Here is a 21,465-nt window from a genome sequence, read left to right on the forward strand (position 1 = left end):
AATTAATTTGCCATCTTCACTTGAAGTGTCTAAATAGCCAAAATATTTTGTTTTATAGTTCTCCCTTGAGAATGAAACTGAAGTTTTCAAATACCTTTATGCCTATTTAGACACTAGTGAAGATAGCAAATTTTTTTCATCTTCACTAAAGTTCTGGTCTTTTTATTGCTAATTTTCATACAGCTGTTTTTAGTTAGAACTCCTGGAGACTTGCAATGAATATGTTTAGGAGTACATGATTTGCATAAAGCAAAATGTTCAGTATGATATCCGATTCTGATATCAGTTTGCCACTTTCTTTCATAATGCAATCCATATACATATATTATGAATAAGGGTTGAGATATGTGCATCCTTGGTCTTACAACTGATTTTACATACTCTTCCTGTATTTCCTTTAATTCTAATTGCTGATTTACATCCTAAATATAGACTGTATTGCTCTGTATATACATGGAATAAATGTTCCATTTAATTCCATATATTGTACCACTAAACACAGATTCTTGTCTGATGTAAAGTGAAAATTTGATCTTGACAACATTTGGCCTGAACCAGCTTTTCTCCAAGCTAGTTCAGGCTGTTTCACTTTCATAATTTTTCTTGGTCTCTTTTCAAATATGCTTGCACAAATCTCATATGGAACACTTAGAGAAATTCCTCTGTAATACTCCCAATTCAGCTTTATTCCCATTTTTATAGATGGGAACTATGAGGGTTCTACTCCAGTCACCTGAAATTGGACCCTTTAAATTATGCATTATAGCCACTACAAAAATTTGAACATATCCAATCAAATATTATCCACTTTAGTTACCTTTCTACATTTCAGGCTTTTGGCAGCTTTTTTTTTTTTTTTTTTTTTTTTAAGTAATGATATATACTCCTGTATATGCATTTTTCTTGAATATTTTCTACTACTGTTCTGTCACTGCTCATTTTGTGTAAGTCCTTCAAAAGTAATATTCCAGACATCTAGAATATCTTTATCTTCAGTTTTCATATCACATGATTCCTTTTGCAGTATTTTCTCCATTTCTAAATTTTTTTTCCAAATGGCCTCCATCAGAACATTTTGCAACCTTCTGATATTTATCTTTTGTATTCTTACCTGTATCCTATGACTTCTGTTTAATTAATTTTACACAGTGCTTTACTTTTTTACATTTTTCTCTGTATTCACTCAGAGGATATGGCAACTTATTTGCTAGAAACTCAGTACTTTCTTCTTTTTTCAAGACTGCTTCTTTAGCTTGTGTCCATGGTGTTATTTTTTCTTGAATAATGTTTGTATAACTGAGTTTGCATTCACCTGTAAAAGCTGCTCATCTTTAATTCTTTTTAACACTTTGTTTCATATTGTTCTTTTCAATGTGGTAGTCATTTTTATCCTACTTAAGACTAAGTTAATCCTCTGTTACTTTTGTATCCTGAATCAGCATGAAGATATGCTATTAACCATAATATGAAGCAAATCCTATTTTTTGTGTCTTTTCTCCATGTGCTGAGCAGAAATGCTATGGACATGGAAAAAATAAATAATAAGAAATGAATATTTTTCCCCGCTTTTTTTCTGTAAGAGAACATTTTTGTGTCTATTTGAAGTAAATATAGTTACTTTTAAAAAAAATAATTTTAGTTAATATATTTATGTTTCTCAAACTGGAATAAATTATGATGGGCTAGTTCTTTTGAAGAATTACACTGCCACAATGTAACAAATCAATCTCAAATCTAATCAGAGAATAAAAAGGGAATGCATCTACAGGCCTAGCAAAAATAGAAATATGATCAAGTTGTGCACCAGAGAATTTGATAATTAGACATTAAATGAAATCAAATTTGGATGTGACTGCATTGTATATCACAACTACAATGGTAACTTTGAATTATGTTAATAACAAACATGAGTTTGTTTTTAATGCTATGTCGTATTGAAATATGGAAGAAAGAGTGCATATGGGAGTTGTGCTTAAAAATGAATACTGACCACTGCTTTGTACTCCACAATTTGAAAACCACTGGCTAAGGATAAGATTCTCTAAGTTCCAGCAAAATCATAAATTAGATTGATTTAAATTATTCATATGCTCAATGCTTAAGACATCCTTCCAAAAGATCTTGTGTCAAGTGTCAACCCAATATCATACAAGGCTAGACTTGTGAGAGCTCCTCATACTAAATGTAGTTTGGTTCACTAATTCTCTTCCTCACAGCATGGTTGGCAAATCCTGTAGGGATTACGAGGATAGTTTTTTTTTTTTTTATTGTGAAATTTCTTCATACTAGCATTGTGCCTATGCTTCTGTTGGAATTTTTCACAGGATGGTGTTTGCTATAGTAAGAGTTGACTGTATATTTCCCCTTTTACACCATATACAATACCCCCCCCCCCCGACTTATGCAATAAATCTAAAATTACAACTACTAGCATGTATGAACATGCTTGGCTTTGACATCCATTGCAGTATGCAACAACATAATGTTAACCAGACTCAGCATTCACAGCAAATGTAATGAATAGTAACAGGTTACCGGTAAATGCCGAGAGTAGCAGAAGGCAAGTGTGCAAAAGCCATAACATTCAAACGGAAACCTACCAATTAGAAATAAGGACTCAGTAAACAATTCCTCCTTTTCCCGACCTGTCAGTAGTCCATGCCTCATGCGGTTAGCTTAGTCACTTGTTTATCACCGTTAATGTTCATTGTTTATTTACCCTTAAAATGGATTCGAAACGCAAAACCGAATGCACTAGTAATAAATTTAAAAAACAAAAAGGTCTGCAATTACTTGAGAAGAAAAGTTGAAAATAATTCGTACGTATAAAGACAGGAAAATTATATCAACAATAGCTCGGGATATAAATCGACCTATTTCGACAGTGAAGGATAAAGTGTGCATTGTTGAAAGCAAAAAAGGTGCGGTAATGCTGAAGGGCACAATCATTACCAAGAAGAGGCTGGGCCCGATTTCAGAGATGGAGAAATTGTTGTCTCACTGGATCTAGGATCTGATACAGAAGCGGATACCGTTGAGTTTTTCTGATTATCCAGGAGAAGGCTAGGTCTTTACATAAAGATTTACAAGAGAAGGCCAGCGACACGGAGTGTGCATTTAAAGCTAGTGCTGGATGGTTCAAACGATTCAAGAAGCGTACAAATCTACACAGCATCAAAGTCATGGGTGAGGCAGCAAGTGCAGATACAGACACGACAAGTAAATTTCCCAAACTTCTGGCAAAAATAATTGAGGAGGGGGAATATTTGCCTGAGCAAATATTTAATGTTGACAAAACGGCTCTGTTTTGGAAGAGGATGCCAACACAGACATTTATTGCAAAAGAGGAAAAATCTATGCCTGGATTCAAGGTCGCAAAAGACCGGATCACTGTTATGATTGGTGGCAACACTTCAGGTGACTTAAAACTTAAGCCACTTACAGTGTACTATTCCCAGAGACTGGGGGCCTTTAAGAACATTGACCTGAATAGGCTGCCCATAATCTGGGAATCCAATACCAAGGATTGGGTATTGGATTCCCAGGTGATACACATTTGCTGTTCGCAGACTGGTTCAATAACCACTTCATTCCCCAGGTGAAGGAATATTGTGCCAAGAAAGGAATCCCGTTTAAAGTGCTTCTCCTCCTGGACAATGCCCCCAGCCACCCGAGAGAGTTGGATGACTTTCATTCTGACGTAAAAGTTGTTTACCTGTCTCCTAGAACCACCGCACTGTTGCAACCTATGGATCAAGACGCTCTTGCGACTTTCAAAACCTATCTGCGATGCATGTTTTCCCAAGCAATCAAGGCCACTGACAACAGTGGTGAAGGCATTACTCTACATGATTTCTGGAAGAATTATAATATCCTTGATGCTATCAAAAACATCAGGGTGGCATGGGATGAAGTCAAGCAGACAACAATGAACACTGTGTGGAAGAAACTCTGCACAAAAATGGTGCAAAATCGTTTCAAGGAAGGGGAGCAAACAATGACTGATACGGTTGTGGAGTTGACACAAAAATTACAGCAAGCGACGGAGACGTGTGCAACTGGCAGAGCAATTAGAGCTGGAAGTGGATAACATTGACGTTAACGAGCTTCTTTTGAGTCATGATGAAGAGCTTACTAATGATGACCTTATTCGGTTGGAGGCATTCCGAAGAAAATACTACGCCGATTGAACCACCAACTCCAGACGGTAAGAAATTTACAAAGGGACTAGCAGGGATCTTGATAATCCTCATTTGACCTGAACAAAGTTTATTTCTCAAATCTCTTCCATAATTTTACTTAGTTACTTCTCCAAAAGCTTAAATCGTCTGCTTAAATCTTACTCCAATGCATTGAGGAGTCAGTTGAATATATTTATCTAAAACAAGAGTTAACATATGAACTGGAATTATACAAAATTTTCAAAGCAATTTTAACACATTCGCTGCCACGCTACTTCGGCATAGTTTGTTCCCGTACGCCAAGCAATTTCACTTCAAGGTCAGCACGAGTAATTTCATTGCAGACGGTAATCGACATATGAGTATACTCGTAGTTGGCTTGTGAAGAGCATATACCATCTACGAGTATACACAGTTTTGCTGCTAGCTCCACATGCCAAGCATTTTCACTTCTTTAAGGTCAGTACGGGTAATCTCATCGCCGGCAGTAAGTGTAATACGAGTATACACGTAGCTGACTTGTGGGGCTCATATGCCAACTATGAGTATACTCGTAGTTGGCAGCGAACGTGTTAACATAATGGTCTGGGGTTAAATTGAGGAATGATCAGACAGCATTCATTAGATCTCTTAAAGGGACCAGAACTCAGCAGTTTTCTGCTCCTCACTAAGAATAAAACTTTCTTTCCTATCTCTTACTAATTATCAAGTCCCATGCAAATGTCATATTTATTTTGATTTAAATGCAGTACAGCAAGGCTTCAGAATGCTGTTAGCAGAAATGTTCATGCTTAGATCATCGTTAAGGATAAGGCACCTATCCTTCTAAAGGATCTGTATGCAGTGTTGACCCTGCTGGGAGATTCGTGAGACTACTAGATGTAGTTTTGGTCTTCACTAGTTGTTTTCTCAACTGAAAAGCTGGTTAACACCAAAAACTATATCCAGTATGAGGAGTCTCACATGTCAATCTTTCATGCTTAAAACATCTATGGACTAGGCACATGGCTATCCAAAGAATCTGTTCATTGTTGACTCCATGTTGTGTAAGATTGACATGTGAGACTCCTCACATGTCAATCTTGTTGATAGACGTCAAGGAGACGTCTATCAACACATGGCATTTGCTTTACAATTAGCCAACTTAAGCAATCTTTGAGTGCTTGCTTTTACAGCGAAGATGGACTGTCAGTTTCAATTATGGGTACATGTTGAATCTGAAAGTTGGGTTAAAAATAAAGGAGTTGGTTGAAGATTGGAAACCACATAAGTATGAGTCCTAAGGAAAATTAGTATTGTGAACAGATGGCAATCAGTAGCACATTCATATTAGAAAGGAATTTGGAACTATTATCATTCAACAATGTGTGAGATGACCACTTCAAGCGGAAAAGGAAAGGTTTTCAATATCAAGAAAAAGCTAAAGGAAAAGACTGAAATGAAAGAACTGGCAACTGGAGAAAAGGGTTACTAAAGAATCAGAAAGTGATCACTATTTAGTAACTATAATTCATTCAAAATATAGAAATGTTAACTGTCTAAAAAAATCAGTGATGGAACAAACTTACATACATCCTTCTCAGTTCATTAATGATCAACTGTAAACAAGCAACTCAACTTTGTTCTAATTGGAGGTATATGATGTTATGTGCCATCCAGTTGTTTTAGACTCTTGGTGATCTTGTGCACAAAGGCGCATCCCACTTGGCCTTTCTCCCATTCCTTCAGCAATCAAGGTGATAAGTTCTTTTATGTTGTCCATCCACTCTTTTGTGGTCTTCCTTTTCTTCTCATTTCCCCAATCTTCCTCAACATAACTGTCTTTTCCGATGATTCATCAGCTCACATAATGTTCAAAGTACAACTTCTGTTTAGTGATCATAGCCTCCAAGGAGCATTGTCTTTATACTCTAAAATCTTACTGCTCATTCTTGCAGTTCATGGCTTTCTTAATAGTCTCCTCCACACACCCATAATTCAAAGAATCAATTTGTTTTCTTTCTTCTTAATCCAGCTTTCACATCCATACATCACTATTGGAAATACAATTGCTTTGACAATTCGAACTTTCATGGCCTTACTCACACCTCTATCTTTCATAATTTTTGTCAGGCTTAACACAGCTGTCTTTGTTGGATCATTTTCAGCATAAGTTTACTTACACGTGAAATTAAAGTGATGGTTCTATAATTCTCAATCTCTGGGCCAGTATATTTCCTTCCAAACCTGTTGACAAATTTCAGTCATTATATTCACTACTTCTGCTCTCAATAATTCCACGGACACTCACTCCATCAGCTTTTCCTTTAGGCAGCTGTTCCATTACTGATATCACTTCACTTTATTATTATGGTTCCTCAACAAATTATCCTCATTATCTCTTTTGTTGTCTTCCTTTTATTCTCATTTCCCCAATCTTCCTCAACATAACTGTCTTTTCCGATGATTATCAGCTCACATAATCTGATGAATTATGTGAGCTTTTTTTTTTTCACTGCTTCTTCTTCCATCACACATTTTCCTGAAATACTTTTTATAACTCTTAATCAAGGGATAAACTTCTGTGTAAGATCATTTATTTGGAGCTATAATAGAGAATCTTATTTATGGCATTAAGTTTGTTTTAAGGGGAAAAAAAACTTTTCATCTCAATGTAAGAGACTAACCTATTCCTGAATTGGAAATAGCCTTAAAACATTCTCACCATTACATATGAAATATGAGTTTTGGTCTCTCCCAGCACCTAGAAAAACTATAGCACTCAAGATGTCAATTTGTCTCTACAAGTGATAGTGATATATTAGACAGAAGATATTTCATTTTGCACTAAATATAGATTAGGGTTTTTAATTTAATTACATGATTATATTCTTTTTTAGACCTATTATATCCCTACTGTACCTTAGTACATTCTAATGAACTTTAAACTTGAATAAGCAGAGTGATGATCTCAAACATCTATGCCTGTGATGGGATTTGAACCTATGGGGTTGGAGAGCAGCAATAGCTATCTGGATAAACAAGTCAGCAAGATCAAGTTATGTTCAATCTCCATGCTCACCCCCCCCCCAATTTTCTCACTTCAACTTGTCCACAATCCACACAATCTCATCTTGTCATTTTTCTCTTTTTTGGTCTTCACCTAAATGTACTACAATTCAGATCTTGTTAATAATTTACGCTACGTACTTTGTGAATTCCACTATGAACAGTTGTAAACCTATCAAGCAAAAAAAGCTTAATAGGTTTACTTTCCCTATGAAAAGGACTCAATTCTATGCATTTAAGTGTTATCTTTATTACTTTTGAAAATCACTCACTTGCTTCATATCCATGAAACTCCACTTTCGACAAACAACTACCCCGAACAATGAAGTCATTTACTACGTTGCAACATCTCACAATATCTTCCGCTTTAGTAATCTCTCTGATTCCAGTATTTTTTATTCTATCCCTTTTTGTTATGTGGATGTTATTCTATCCTTTTTGTTCTCTCCAAGGCTCTTTGAGCCACATGCAACCTGTCTAATTTCCTGTATTTTAGTCATTGCTCACGTGTCACTTTCCTGGGCAGAGACACTGGAATAATACACGTTATGGCAAAAAAAATAAATAAATAAAAAAAAAAATAATAATACATACTGAACTTCGACCCCACCCCCTACAGTACATGTGGTATGAAATGTCATTTGGCTGCATGCACATCAATATAAGAGCACGCATAGAGTCTATACCATTACATTTAGCTGTAGCAACAGTGTTCTACATTAATGTCTGATTCTCAGACGAAACGCATTTCCATCTAAGCAGTCATGTAAACAGATGAACATACAGGTTTCTCAAGACCTGAGTTTGTCCAAGAGAAACCTCTTCACAGCATGGTGTACGGTTTTCAGGCATGGATAATTGGACCCTACTTCACTGAAGAGGACGTACCTGAAGTACTTTCAGGACTGGGGCAAAGATGGTATAAGTTCTCATCACTTGCCTTAGTATCTCCCATAATGCAAAGCACATCTCCTTACAGACATGTGAAACCAGTCTGGGTAATGGCCCTTCCCTTAATGCAGAGCATTATACATGTCTGCAAGGAGATGTTCTTTGCATTATGGGAGATACTAAGGCAAGTGATGAGAACTTATACCACCTTTGCCCCAGTCCTGAAAGTACTTCAGGTGCAAACATTGTTTGCTTACACTCAGATCAAGGATAAAACCAATAATTTTAGTAGCATAGCCAAGTGAAAAACCTTCCATAAACTTATCTCTAATCAAGAGAATTTTAATAATAGGGTGGGACACCCTTTGGCAACTCGTATAGGTAAATATGAGTTCTCCATTACTTCCACCTTAATATCCCAACCTCTGGGTCTGGCTCCCACTGATGAGACCTCAATAAAGGTCGATACTGGTCTGGGTAGTGGCCCTTCCCTTAATGCATAGCATTATACATGTCCACAAGGAGATGTGCTTTGCATTATGGGAGATACTAGATGAGAACTTATACCACCTTTACCACGAGTTTCCCCAATCCTGAAAGTACGTCAGGTGCAAACTTCGTTTGCTTACACTTGGATAAAGCATAAAACCCAATAATTTTAGTACCATAGCCAAGTGAAAAAAAAACTTTCATAAAAAAATTCACTGAAGAGGGTGATGATAACTAACCTTGAATAGCAAACACTACATTGAGAACGTGTAAGTTTAGGATCGTTTGTTCCATTCACCCAGGATTTGCACAGATATTCCAACAGGACAGAGTAACCTGTCATGCATCATGTAGTTCAAGAGCCTATTTATCAGCACTTCCCCAGGCGGTACCCTTCACTTTTCTTGATCTCGCTTGGGATATGTTGAAGGAATGGGTACTCCACCCTGACCATGCATCTTCAAACCTTGATGAACTAAGGGATAAAATTGTACAATATGTCCAGCAGATATTCCAACCCTAGTTCTCCAAGATGACAGAACCTTCACATGCACAACGAAACCTGTCGTGAAAGACAAAGTGCATGTAATTATGTTCCTTCAACTGCTAATCATCGTCAACAAATGGCCCAAAATGCACTATAGGCTTTTGTTTGGGGAATGATATTAAGAAAACATATGGAAATAACATTACCACACATTTCGTTATTTTGATTTACTTTGCATTGGTTGATAGCTATTGCCTGGCAAGCAACTATGACCCATTCTTCACCACAGTACATTTTTGCTGTGAAGTATTCTATTTCTTCTTCCAGAACTCAAAATACTAAAAAATTAAATTATTTCATAAGACTAAACATTCTATATACATTTATATATTAAATTTGATTATACACAAGTGGGCCAAGTATCTAATGTTCTCATGTGATGCTCTCAGAAAGCATTTCTTTCTGGGTGACAGTGTTGTCCATTATGTAAAAAAATAAATAAAATAAAATAATAAAAGCATAACAAAAATCATAAAAGGATATCCCCAAGCTGGAAACCCTTGTCTTCCATAACCCTTTTCAGGATGAATTGTCAGTCGAGCGATTTCACCTTTTTGCATGGTCATGCAACCTTCATCCCAACCTATTAAGGAAATTTAAATTTTATTCTATGTTTTATGGCATGTTTATTTAATATGATGCAAATAATAGACACTGATGATAGTATGCAGAAATATTCATACTACTTCAAAAATTATAAACAGAGCAAGTAAAAGGCTACTTTCAACACTACATAATATCCAAATAAATTGTTCCTTTACCTCGCTTACCAATTTGACAATCACATTTGCTTGAAAATGTCCATGCATCAGAAATTAATGACTGATAATGTTAAAGAAATGAAGCACACTTGTTTTTCACTAGAAACTATTGCAAAATTAACCACAGCAGATATGGACAAAGCAAAATTCAAGGAGTGAAAGACAAGAAAAGTATACTGTCCACAGAAATGCAAACTGACTATTTTAATTCGTAATCTCTCTAATTCTTAAACAATATAAACTAGATGGGATAGAAAAAAATGTGCAAAAAAATATAAATTAAATATACAAAACATTTAAAAGAATAAGCGCATGAGCAAGTTGCACTTACCAGGCTCCAGCAAAATTAATATAAGCAGACATATTCAGTTTATACATACTGAATATGTGGTTTGATATCTATAAGTTTGCTTTTCAATTGTAATTCTATACACCATCTTTGAGATGGCTGCCTGTCAATCAAGTTTTAATCTGGAATGAATTAATTCTATTAATCCTATGTGGCAGAGATTAGCAAAATAGCATTATCTTTGGCAAAACAGTTTCAAAACTAAGAGACACTAAATGTCAGCATAATTTTGGGTCTGAAATAATAATGGGGCATATAAGTCAACTCTCATCACAACAAACTACCAAAAAGTCCAAACCAAAGCCACACAGGCACAAATGCTCTTCTAAAGGAAATCCATAACAAATATTCATCAGGTTTTATTAGGACATCTGTAAGAAAGGCCACATGAACATGGAATATTATAAACTACAGGATGTTTGTTGAGAGAATTGTAGTTCATAGGTGAATGTAATAAAGCTCATATAGTACATGGGGAAAACTTTTAGAAGGTTGGAAATAAGACAAAAAGAACATATTGGAGACATGAGTAACAGAAGACAGCTCAGGCCTAATGTTTCACTTCTCCCACACTCACCATAATATTGAATGGGGCACATTCAACAGAAACCAAGAAATGATTCTATGTGATATTTGGAAGCTGCTTATGATCTTCTCCCATGTCAGACTAACTTTTCTGCCAACTATTGTGTATACTTACTGAATAATGACTCATGCCAGCTTCCACATTCCACGTGTTTTCTATTTTTTACTTTTGTGTAACAGCTCCTATATGTTATTTTTTTTAGTTATGTATTATGCATTGACCCTTTTATTGTAATTTTTTTTTGTTCTTCCTAACCCAGAAGCCACTAGAATGTGGCTAAATTAGTATAATTATCTAATATTATGGCCTGATAAAACCCAATGACAGTTATTTAATTGCATTTGTTTTTTGGTCAAAAAATTCTACACACTCATATTTATTAAGACTATGTTGGGAAAATACTTTATCATCCTTCTTCCAAATGAAACCATTTAATCAACCCTATGACTTTCTGAGTTTCACTAGCTCAGAAGCTAACCAATGATTCCTGAACTTAAAATTTCCAATCAACCAGAATACCCAAATGCAAGAAATGCTACATGAACTTTTTCTAGTCTAATCATCAGGTGCAGATGATTATTGAATATTCCAAACTATGGGATAATACTTCTATAAACAGCCTCAGACTCTTCATATTTTCACTTGTTACTGTAACAAGTAACTGTAACAGCAAATCAAGTGACCTCTCCACACGAAAATGAGAAGAACAGTATTTCAGCATACCTAATATTATAGAGATGTCATAAAAAATTATCTGAATCAGCAAATAATAGGATGTAACACAAATTAAATGTTCAATTTACTCAATACAACTTATTAAAATTAAAAAATAAAAATAACAAAGTACTGACTTCAGAAGCTTAGGATATAGCAGCTTATTAAGATCTATTCCATCTCTCTTCCAAGCATATTAATGTCAAAACTATTGATAGTCACAAACTATCAGAATTTTACTATACATATTTATTGGTTTGTGTTCACTTGGATGGCTGTCATTTACTAACCACCCATGTGGATTTTGCCAAATCAGGATCCATAGCCTGAATTGCCTACTTCTGGACACATTCCATGGGAAAGTTTAGAGATGCCTATATTGCACTTGAACTTTCCAGGGGATTTGATGGGATCTGGTATTAAGAGCTTCTCAACAAACTGCTGTTTTCTCTTGGATCATTCACTACATACAGTTGAAATGTTCTTTCTTCAGATTTTCCTGTTAATGCAGATGTTCTTCAGAACTGTTGTTTCACCACCATCTTCTTTATGGTGAACCCGCTCTCAAAGTTTGTCCGTTTCACAAAAACCCTAAACTTATCTCTGATAGCACTCAATTTGGCAGTAAGGACTACTTCTCTCATCAGGCTGACTCTTGCACCTGGCCCTTCCCATGTGATCACATTACTACTATAGCACCTGCAGCTTCCAAAAAACCTGGCATGTTTTTTGCCATTTCTCTTCTATCCAGTAACTTACCACTGTACAATTCATACAACCTTAGAATACTGCTCTCCAACATTTGATGTGGTGTACCTAAGATCTCTATGAATTCTTGATGTAGTTCAGAAAGTTGGTTGAATGATGATCCCCCCCCCCCTCTCCGGCCACTATCTTGCATATAGTTTGTGTTGTTTCTCCCAACATCATTTTACAGCAAACTGTAAAATGGTGGTGGGCGTTGTTACTCATGTTCCTGTACATCTAGTAGCACAGTGGATGCCAGCTCACCATGCCTTCTGTTTTTGATCATCTTATTTCATCTAGTTCATAGGGAAGCCTGTTCCACAGAAATGGAGTGTTTGCTATGGACTATGCTATTCAATTCTTTAAGGAGTCTCAACAGATTACTTGCTCTTGAGCCCAACCCAGACACAGCATTTATTTGCAGTGGGCCTTGAAGCCTATCATATGCAAGAGTAATTAAAAAAAGAGCAATCCTCCCAATTTCAACACCACTACTTGTTTACCTATCAAGCAATTTCCTACCTACCTGTAATCCTCAACACCAATTTGGAACATTTTAATTACGCTGGTTTAATATTACATGGAACACTATCAAAGGCTTTGCTGAAATCAAAATAAATCATCATAACTATTAACCACAATCTATATACTCACCGACTTCTTCATAAAAAAAAGGTTATAATCTCCTATTAACAAAAATGTGCTATACAACACTTAAAAGAACAATTCCACTTTATGCAACGATCTTCCTTATGAATTAAAACAATGCTTGCAAGGACTATTCCATTCTCAGTGACAATAGATCAAAAATACATTAATCCTAACATACACAAGTTCACTATGAAAGGTTGTACACAGTCCCTACAACCAAGCTCATCAATTGCCAATTAAAAGATAGTTCATGATACTCTTCATCCAGGGAAGCGCATAGCCAGTGTAAAGTCTGCAATGCAAAATAAATAAATAATGATCATTTTATAAATGGGATAACCATGTCCATCTTAATGTGGGGGTGGGGGGGGGCTGAAAACACATACTGGATAAGAAAAAAGGAGCATCTATCAGAAGGGAGAGACCACACAGTGACCAAAATGATATCCATAAGAAACAGTTGCTATGCTTATAAAAAACAATCTAGAAGAAGGCATAGATATGTTAAGCACTCACTTGGCCTGATTGGCCAAGTACTTAACATATTTGCTCTGTAACCAACAGGTTACAGGTTCAAATCTTATCATGGGTATAGAGGTTTGTGATTGTCTTAAGTGAGTAATGAATTTCATTGTCTGATGTAAGACCACTGCTCTGTTTATTAAAGGCCTGAAGTGGCTTGATAAAGTTCCATGTTTGGTATGAAACTTTATCAAGTTTCATACCATTGTGTTTTGTACAAACAGCCATATTTGTACAAAACAATGCCATGGCTGCATCACAATATTTCATTTCACATAATAACCACGTTACCAGTCAATGAAGATCAAATACGCAACCTCAAAAGCTTCGTATCCATCATAAATTTCAATGTAATATCAATGATATTACAATTTTAATATGCACTTCACATCCATGGAAATGCAGACGTATATATACGTCCTAGCCAGTAGCGTGGTTAATCCATCAGTCAATGCAAGAGAACAGAAAATACCTTTAAGGATAAGCATTGGGACCAAACAAGGTCTTGTTATGCCCAATAAAGACCAACTTTTTCTTTTTCATTGTCAGTTGCTTTCTCTGAAGCCTCAAATTACTCCACTTCTTAGTCAAAACTTCTGTACTACCATAGGCACAAATAAGTCTCATTGTCCGGTTCCCCATTCTGATATTTGCCCACATCATTCTACTTGAGACTGCCTGCCATTCGAGAAAATTAGCCTCATATTTTGTGTTGAATACTCTCCTTTTCCATGATTGTCATTGTTATTTTATATTAATTAATATAATAGATTAATTATTAAAAAATTAATCTATTACATTAATTCTGTAATAGATTGACACCCCTATTATGTCAATCCTGCACTTATCAAGTTCCTCAGCGAACTCCATTTCTTTGCCATTCAGGCTTCATATGTTGATAGTACCGATCTTGAACTCTAACTCCTCAATCACCAAAAATTGCACATTCACATATCACAATTATGTTTCACATTCTAGAATGCAGTAGTACCAGTTATTACAACTGATTTCAACATTTTAATTTTATCCACTATATTGTTTTTGTTGTTTACAGTAATACTTTTTGCATCTCTAGCTATGTAAAATAAGCACACATCAGATAAAATGTATCTCGGGGAATTATTTATAAAAAAAACTTTTTTAAAAAAATTCTGTTTAATGCTTTGGATTCAGAATCAAAACAAAACAACCATTGCTTAGTGTCTCCTTACTCTGCAGGGGTTCCTACAGATAATTGAAAGATGAAAAAATAAAATTTTGAACGCTTGATTTTCACAGTTAACTTTTTTTTTAGAATCAATTTTCTTTTCAAATTGTGCATTTATCATCATCAAATTCCTGATATGTACTCAAGGGGTGTACAGGTTATGATAGTACTACATGAAAAATTTACATCATTACTAACTTCCTGTCTACAATTTTCCTCCAAATCAGTCTGTTACTTATCAAGACTCCAACATTATCAGATCTCATATTTCTATCATCTAAGGCACTTTGTACAGTATCATCAACCTATATCTTGGTCTTTCTCTGGGTAGTTTTCCTTCCAACCTGGCAGAGAACACTTGTTTTGCCAATCTTTCCTCGCCCATTCTGTTTAAATGACCATACATACCACCTGAGATTAGCTCTGCTAACGAATTCCTGAATGCTGACAATGTCTAGTTCTTTCCTAATATCCTCGTTTTTAATATGATATTGCCATTGATGTCATCTGTTCATACTGCCAATCTTTCTCAGGACTCTCATATCTGCAGTTTCAAGTCTTTGATCAAGTGTTTTACTTCTGACCCAGCTCTGAGATCCATAAGTTAAAACTGGTTTGAACACTTTCTTGTATACAGCTAATTTAGTGTTCTGACTAATTTCTCTCTTATTCCATATGAATTTATTCAATTGACTTCATACTATACCAGCTTTGTTGACTCTGTTGCTTATTTCCATATTTAATTTACCATCTTCACTAAAAATCGTGCCTAAGTAGCTGAAATGTTTTACTTGTTCCACAGGTTCTCCATTCACAACACAGTTGACATTTTCAACGATTCTACCTATTTTCATTGTCTTTTTATTGCTGACCCCCATACTATATCTATTAAAACAGTTATTCAATTTAGTCAAGGAATCTTGCAAACTTGTAGTGGATTTATTTAGAAGTATAACATCGTCGGCATAAAGCAAAGAGCATACATTAACATCTCCAATTTTGATATCAGGTTTAATACCACTTTCTTTCATAAATCTCACACCAGATTTAACATTAAACCATCTTCCTGTACTTCCTTCAATTTTAACTGCTGACTTGCAACTCAAATAAAGACCAAGCATTGCCGCTTGATATAATGTCCCATTGACACCATATAACTGTACTCTTGGCACCTTATCATATGCCTTTTATAGATCGACAAAACTTAAATACAGATCTTTGTTATATTCCCATGCTTTCTCGACTATTTGTCGTAAAGTGAAGATCTGATACTGACAACCTCTATTTGGCCTGAATCCAGCTTGTTCTTCATCAAGCTTTTCCTCCACAATTCTTCTCAACTGTTTCTCAAGTATACTTGCATAAATCTTGCCAGGAACACTCAGTAGGGAAATACCTCTGCAATTCTCACAGTTTTATTTCCTTTTTTATATATGGGTACTATGAGAGCTCTACTCCAATCATCGGGAATTCGTCCCTCTGTCTACTTTTTTGTCCCTTTGAAAAGATGCAAAGAGGGCACAGCGGGTCAAATTCTTAGCATTCTAGTATTTTTAAACCACTCAGAAAGCTCACCCAGTACTTAGCGGCTGTGATTGGTTATTGTGTCAACCAATCCAAGTGAACGTTGTCACTTGAGTTGAGCGCTTTCTGTATATGATGGCTGTATTACAAACAGCTGTTACACGTTTTCTAGAACTGAAAATTTGAAGTGGATTTTAGGAGAAAAAACCAAAATGTTCTTGCTTGTGCAGTATAGCATCTGTTGAGATTGCAAAGTTTTTTTAACAGTATAGAGACTTTTTTTTTTTATTATTCTAGTCTTCAGAAACAACACAGTAAAAAATATCTATTCCTGAATAAAAGTGAATACTCTGTGTACAATAAGACGTTGATCTACAAAAAAATACCAGCATGCGAGATTGATAAGACAGACGAACCGCTGATACTAAAAAACTAATGAATGTAGGATTCCCGAAAGTGTGGATAATTCTGATAATGATCGGATGCTATGTACACTGAGTCTCAATAAACGAAAGAAAATTCTTGGAAAACGGAGTCAAATATACACAAACCAGAGAAATACACAGAACATGGGCAACAAATTTTACGAAATGATTTGCTGCTCCATTGAACCATATTTATTCCTGCCATACTGTCTGTCTGAAAGTATTTCTACTCACAATCTTATAAATGATGGTTCACATATCTTCATATTTGAGTATTTCAAATATACCAACCAAATATAGCATTCTCCTTAAATGCTGTTTTCTAATAAATCCTAAAACAAACGGATTGTTCCCCCACTCTAGCAGAATTCAAATTCAATTCAAAAATTGCATTGGACCAATTAAGATGAGCGTTGATACGCTGTGTACTCTCAAAACTTTCATACATCAATAAAAATGCAATCATACGATCATGTGTGTCTGCAGAGGGACAAATCGGGCACCCCTCCCCTCCCGGAACGAGTAAAAAAATTCCACAAATTATAATTGTAAAAGTGATTGAGATATGTAACCTTACACCCTTGACCATGGGATGCTTTTTCTGTCTTAAAATTTTTGTGTGTTGACCTGTTTCGGCCCACGGTGGGGTAGCCATAGAACACGTGCTTTGTTGCAGCAATAAAGCCCGTGTTCCTGTTTTTGGTTCATCTTTTTCTGATTTATGAAAAAAAAAAACGTTCATTACTGTTGTTAACGACAACCAGTTTGTTTGCCCTCTGTGTCTAGTAAGTCACTGAGTGAATCGTACGTTTATAGTGAAACAAATTTAAACAGAAAAATACATTTTTAAAAGGTAAGTGTATGTAATTTAATATTATTTTACTTGTTAGTTTTATGCTTTTTTTTTTTTGCTTTTAAACTGAAAAAATTTAATTTAGGATTTTGGGATTAATTAGTTGATTTTTAATAAAATATGCCGGTCAATTTTTTTATATATATGAAATTTTGCTAAAAACTATTAATTCCAAACTTTTTTCCCAAGAATTAAAGATCATTAAAATCAATGTAAAATGAAAATAATGTATTTATAGTTTACATCGACAAATAATTACATAAAAAATGCTAAAAGATGTTTATTGATGTAATTATTTAATTACATCAATAATTATAAACATTTATTATAATTATTTGTCTCCAAGCTTTGCCCTCCCCCCTGAAAAAATTTTCTGCAGATGCCCATGCATACAGTCAAATTGACATGAAATTTGTAGCGTGGGTTGCATAATCCACATCCAACCGAAATGGGCACACGATGCCACTGATACACAAACACTATGGACAAAACAGAGGTGGGGGTGATGGGAAGTTGATACTGGCACCCACCCCCCATGCAGAATGAAATGTACTGAAACCAAATGCAGACTATAATTAAGCAGACATCAGGGTGCTCCCAACAATGTATCACAATAGATGAACATGGGTAAATGTGGCGATCATAGCATCTCCGATCGTGGATATATTATTGGCGCAAGACATGAGTCATCTTATCGCCCTACAGTTCTAGAGGACAACTGTATCAAGGCTCTACTACGAGCATAACATCAACAGGCACTACCACCCAGCAGGTCGACCACATGCCATTGATAACCAGTATTAATGTAGGCTGTAATCACCCAGGCTCATATAGACTGATCACAGGGCAATGGCATCACAAATCACATTCAAAGTCCGAGATCCAAGGAGTGCCAGCGAGTGAACACCATACCCTGCATACCATGGGCTACAGGAGCCAACGCCTCAAATGTTGATAGTTCACCATCAGGCAGGCGTCTCGCCTGGTGTCGTGTTCACCAAAACCGGACCTCTGCAGAGTGGACCAGAGTTGTATGGTCTGATGAATGCTGTTATCAGTTACTGGTCTGACAGGAGGATGCAGATGCGGCATCAACAGTGATGCCATGACTTCCATTGTGCCAAATTGGATCTGTTCAAGGAGGTGGTGGCTCTTTGATGGTTTGGGAAACCTTCTCATGCAACACTTTGCATGAGAAGGTTTCCCAAACTGTGGTTTCCCAGACCACTGGCTACAGGATGTGTGAAGACCAGAATGTGCTGGTTGATCATTTATGCGCACTTTCATGGTCTTCACACATCCTGTAGCCAGTGGTCTGTTTCATCAGGACAATGCACTGCCCCACCAGGCTGCAATCACCCAGACATGGCTTGAGGAACACTCATCTGAGTTTGGAACCATCCAGTAATCCCCCAAGATCCCTGAAATCCGATGGAATCTCTCTGGAATGCTATAGAGTGAGACATCAGATCCATGTATCCCAGACTGATGTATAAGGTGCAATTTGGAACAGGCATGGCTCGAATTATCTCTGACATCTAGTTAGTCAGAGCCTCGGAGAGTACAAGGTGAACTAGAGGCCCGACATGCTATTAGGTGGGTTTCTCTAATGTTTTGTCCATTGTGTGTGTGTGTGGTTGTGCACAACAATTACGACAGCTTAGGTTGGAGAGTGGCACCTTGATTATGGATATCTCATAATGTTATCACAAGATCTAACACACTCAAATTGATGGGCTTACCCCATCATATGTCATTTCTATTTCAGGCAATTATCTTGTAGAAGTTGGACAAATTCCAATCCATATTACCAGGAATTCGTTCCTCTTTCTGATCTATGCATTCATACTCAGTGCACACTTACTGTGCCAATGCACTGCATCTACCATCTTTCTTTGCATCCCTTGGCCTATAGCAAAAGTCCATGATACATTTTAACCTAATGGCCTCTATGCCATGCCACATACTCAAAGCACTTTTTCTTCAACCTTGCTTCTGCTGAATACTGTCAGTTGCAATTCTCTCATCAGAAATACTCCCACTTGTTCTATCCACACTGATAATACAACACTCCTCACATTCTATCGCTATATCATCTTCTGTCAACAAGCCTTATTAAGGTCCACAGTTTTTGGCTTAGCCAAAAACTGTGGACCTTAATGAGGACCTAACCTAAACCAACTCTTCATCCTTATTCCTGAAATATCAAACTTCTTCACAGGCTTAGTTTAATCACTTAAAAACCTATTTATTATTTATAAAGAAATTACTATATTCTCGTGCATATGTGTATAATATATGTTATGACAAAAATTCCATTAAAGACTCATTGAAAAATAAAAGCTTCAATTGCTCCAGTATGGGAGCAATTGAATGCTTATCAACTTAGCTGGATAAAAATCTATCTAGCTAAGTTGATAAGTATTGCTGTCAGATTAATTGATTCATTTTTTGAAGGTAGGTTTATTTGAGTTAAAATAACAGTAGCATTCCCTTTATCAGCTTTAATAATTATGATATCTTGATTTACTTTTAAAGATTTAACAGCTGCTAATTCAGTATTGGTGAGGCTGCTGGTATTGCTTTAGTATTTATTTAAAATATTAGAAGTTTCTAATTGTATTTTATTAGCTATGTTAGTTGGGAGAAACCTAATACTTCTTTCAATATGATATATAAAATCTGTTAACTATCCTGTGCATCTATTTAGTATAGGCCTAAACTAAATAGTGAGAGTTTATCATCATTGTTCAGGATGTGGCTTTAATCACATGACATATCTGAGAAGAGTAACAAAATAAGTGTGAGCGAGGCTGTGAAGAGAGGAAATGCAAAAAGTAGACTGTGCTGGTAGGAACAAATGATTTGTGAAGAAGAGTGAATGAGGTAGCACGAGATTTGCAAGTGTTGCTAGAGGCAGAGACAAACAGAAGTGTGAGAGGAAGAATTGTGTGTTGCCAAGGTATGACACTAGCAAAACACTACTACAGTTACGTCAAGCAGTAGACAGGTGAATATGGAAACTGATCTTAACTGCTGGAAATGAAATGTGGGTCATCTGCTGAAGATGTAGTGAAAATGTTCAATGAGTATTGCCGCAATTTTATTTCCCGTGTGGGGGTGGGGAGAAAATAGTATCGAATAACAATAGGAAGGAAGAAAGATGACTGATAGCTCAAGATTTGGAAATGTTTATAATATTAACTGTTTTGTAAATCAGACAAATTTTGTATAGGATGGGACTGGATAAAATATAGCCATGTATATCACAGGAATATGCAAAAGAGCTAGCAGTGCATTGACTTGGTTGTTCATTAGGAGTCTAGCAACAGATAGCCCCAATAAAAGTAGAAAGAAGGAAAAAAATAGTACACTGTGCAAGGAGACTCAGAGTCATGAAGGTATTAGTTTGTATTGTCTAGTTGACTAGACAATACAAACTTGGATTGATGGGTGGTAATCTTTAGAGATAGAGCAGCATGGATTTTTTAAAAGGTATTGCTTTAATAACTTGGTTACATTTTATAATAGTGACTATTGTATTGGATAGAAAGATACTTATATGATTTATCTGGATTTTGCTAAAGCAGTTGATAGAGTAACTGGAGAGGATGAATAGTTTGTAGCTTGGTTACAAGGGTGGTTGAATGATAGAAGTCAGCAAGTTGTGTATGGTTGCATCATGTCCCAAAAAATGGAGACAAATGAGATACCACAACTTGTCTTTTTGAAGTAATGCAACCCTACTTAAGTGGGACAAGCTGCAGAAGAAGAAGAAGATATGCTGGGTTGTCAAATAGCAAACAAAGTTCTGCTCTGGGACCACTACTATACATATATCAATATATGTGCAAGGTGTGAGAGAAGATATTCAGTGTGGTTTGAGGATTATGGTATATTATGAAGAGTAATGCCAGAAAGCTCTGAGACATTGCAAGAGGATATGAATAAGTTGATTTGAGCTAAAAAA

The 21,465-nt window shown here is 35.9% G+C and overlaps 1 protein-coding gene across 1 annotated transcript in view; it reads right to left on the reverse strand.

The window, feature by feature from the left end:
- LOC150097178 (uncharacterized) overlaps positions 1 to 21,465 on the reverse strand; it is a 68,679-nt gene that overhangs the window by 927 nt on the left and 46,287 nt on the right. Inside the window, exon 3 of the mRNA XM_090407490.1 lies at positions 9,640 to 9,739. Coding sequence (XP_090263616.1) covers positions 9,640 to 9,739 — 100 coding nt within the window. The remainder of the gene's footprint in view (positions 1 to 9,639; positions 9,740 to 21,465) is intronic.

This window comes from Typopeltis vanoorti, chromosome 17 (assembly GCF_054136105.1).
Source record: "Typopeltis vanoorti isolate ZY-2024b chromosome 17, IOZ_Tvanoo_1.0, whole genome shotgun sequence".
Classification (NCBI taxonomy): domain Eukaryota; kingdom Metazoa; phylum Arthropoda; class Arachnida; order Uropygi; family Thelyphonidae; genus Typopeltis; species Typopeltis vanoorti.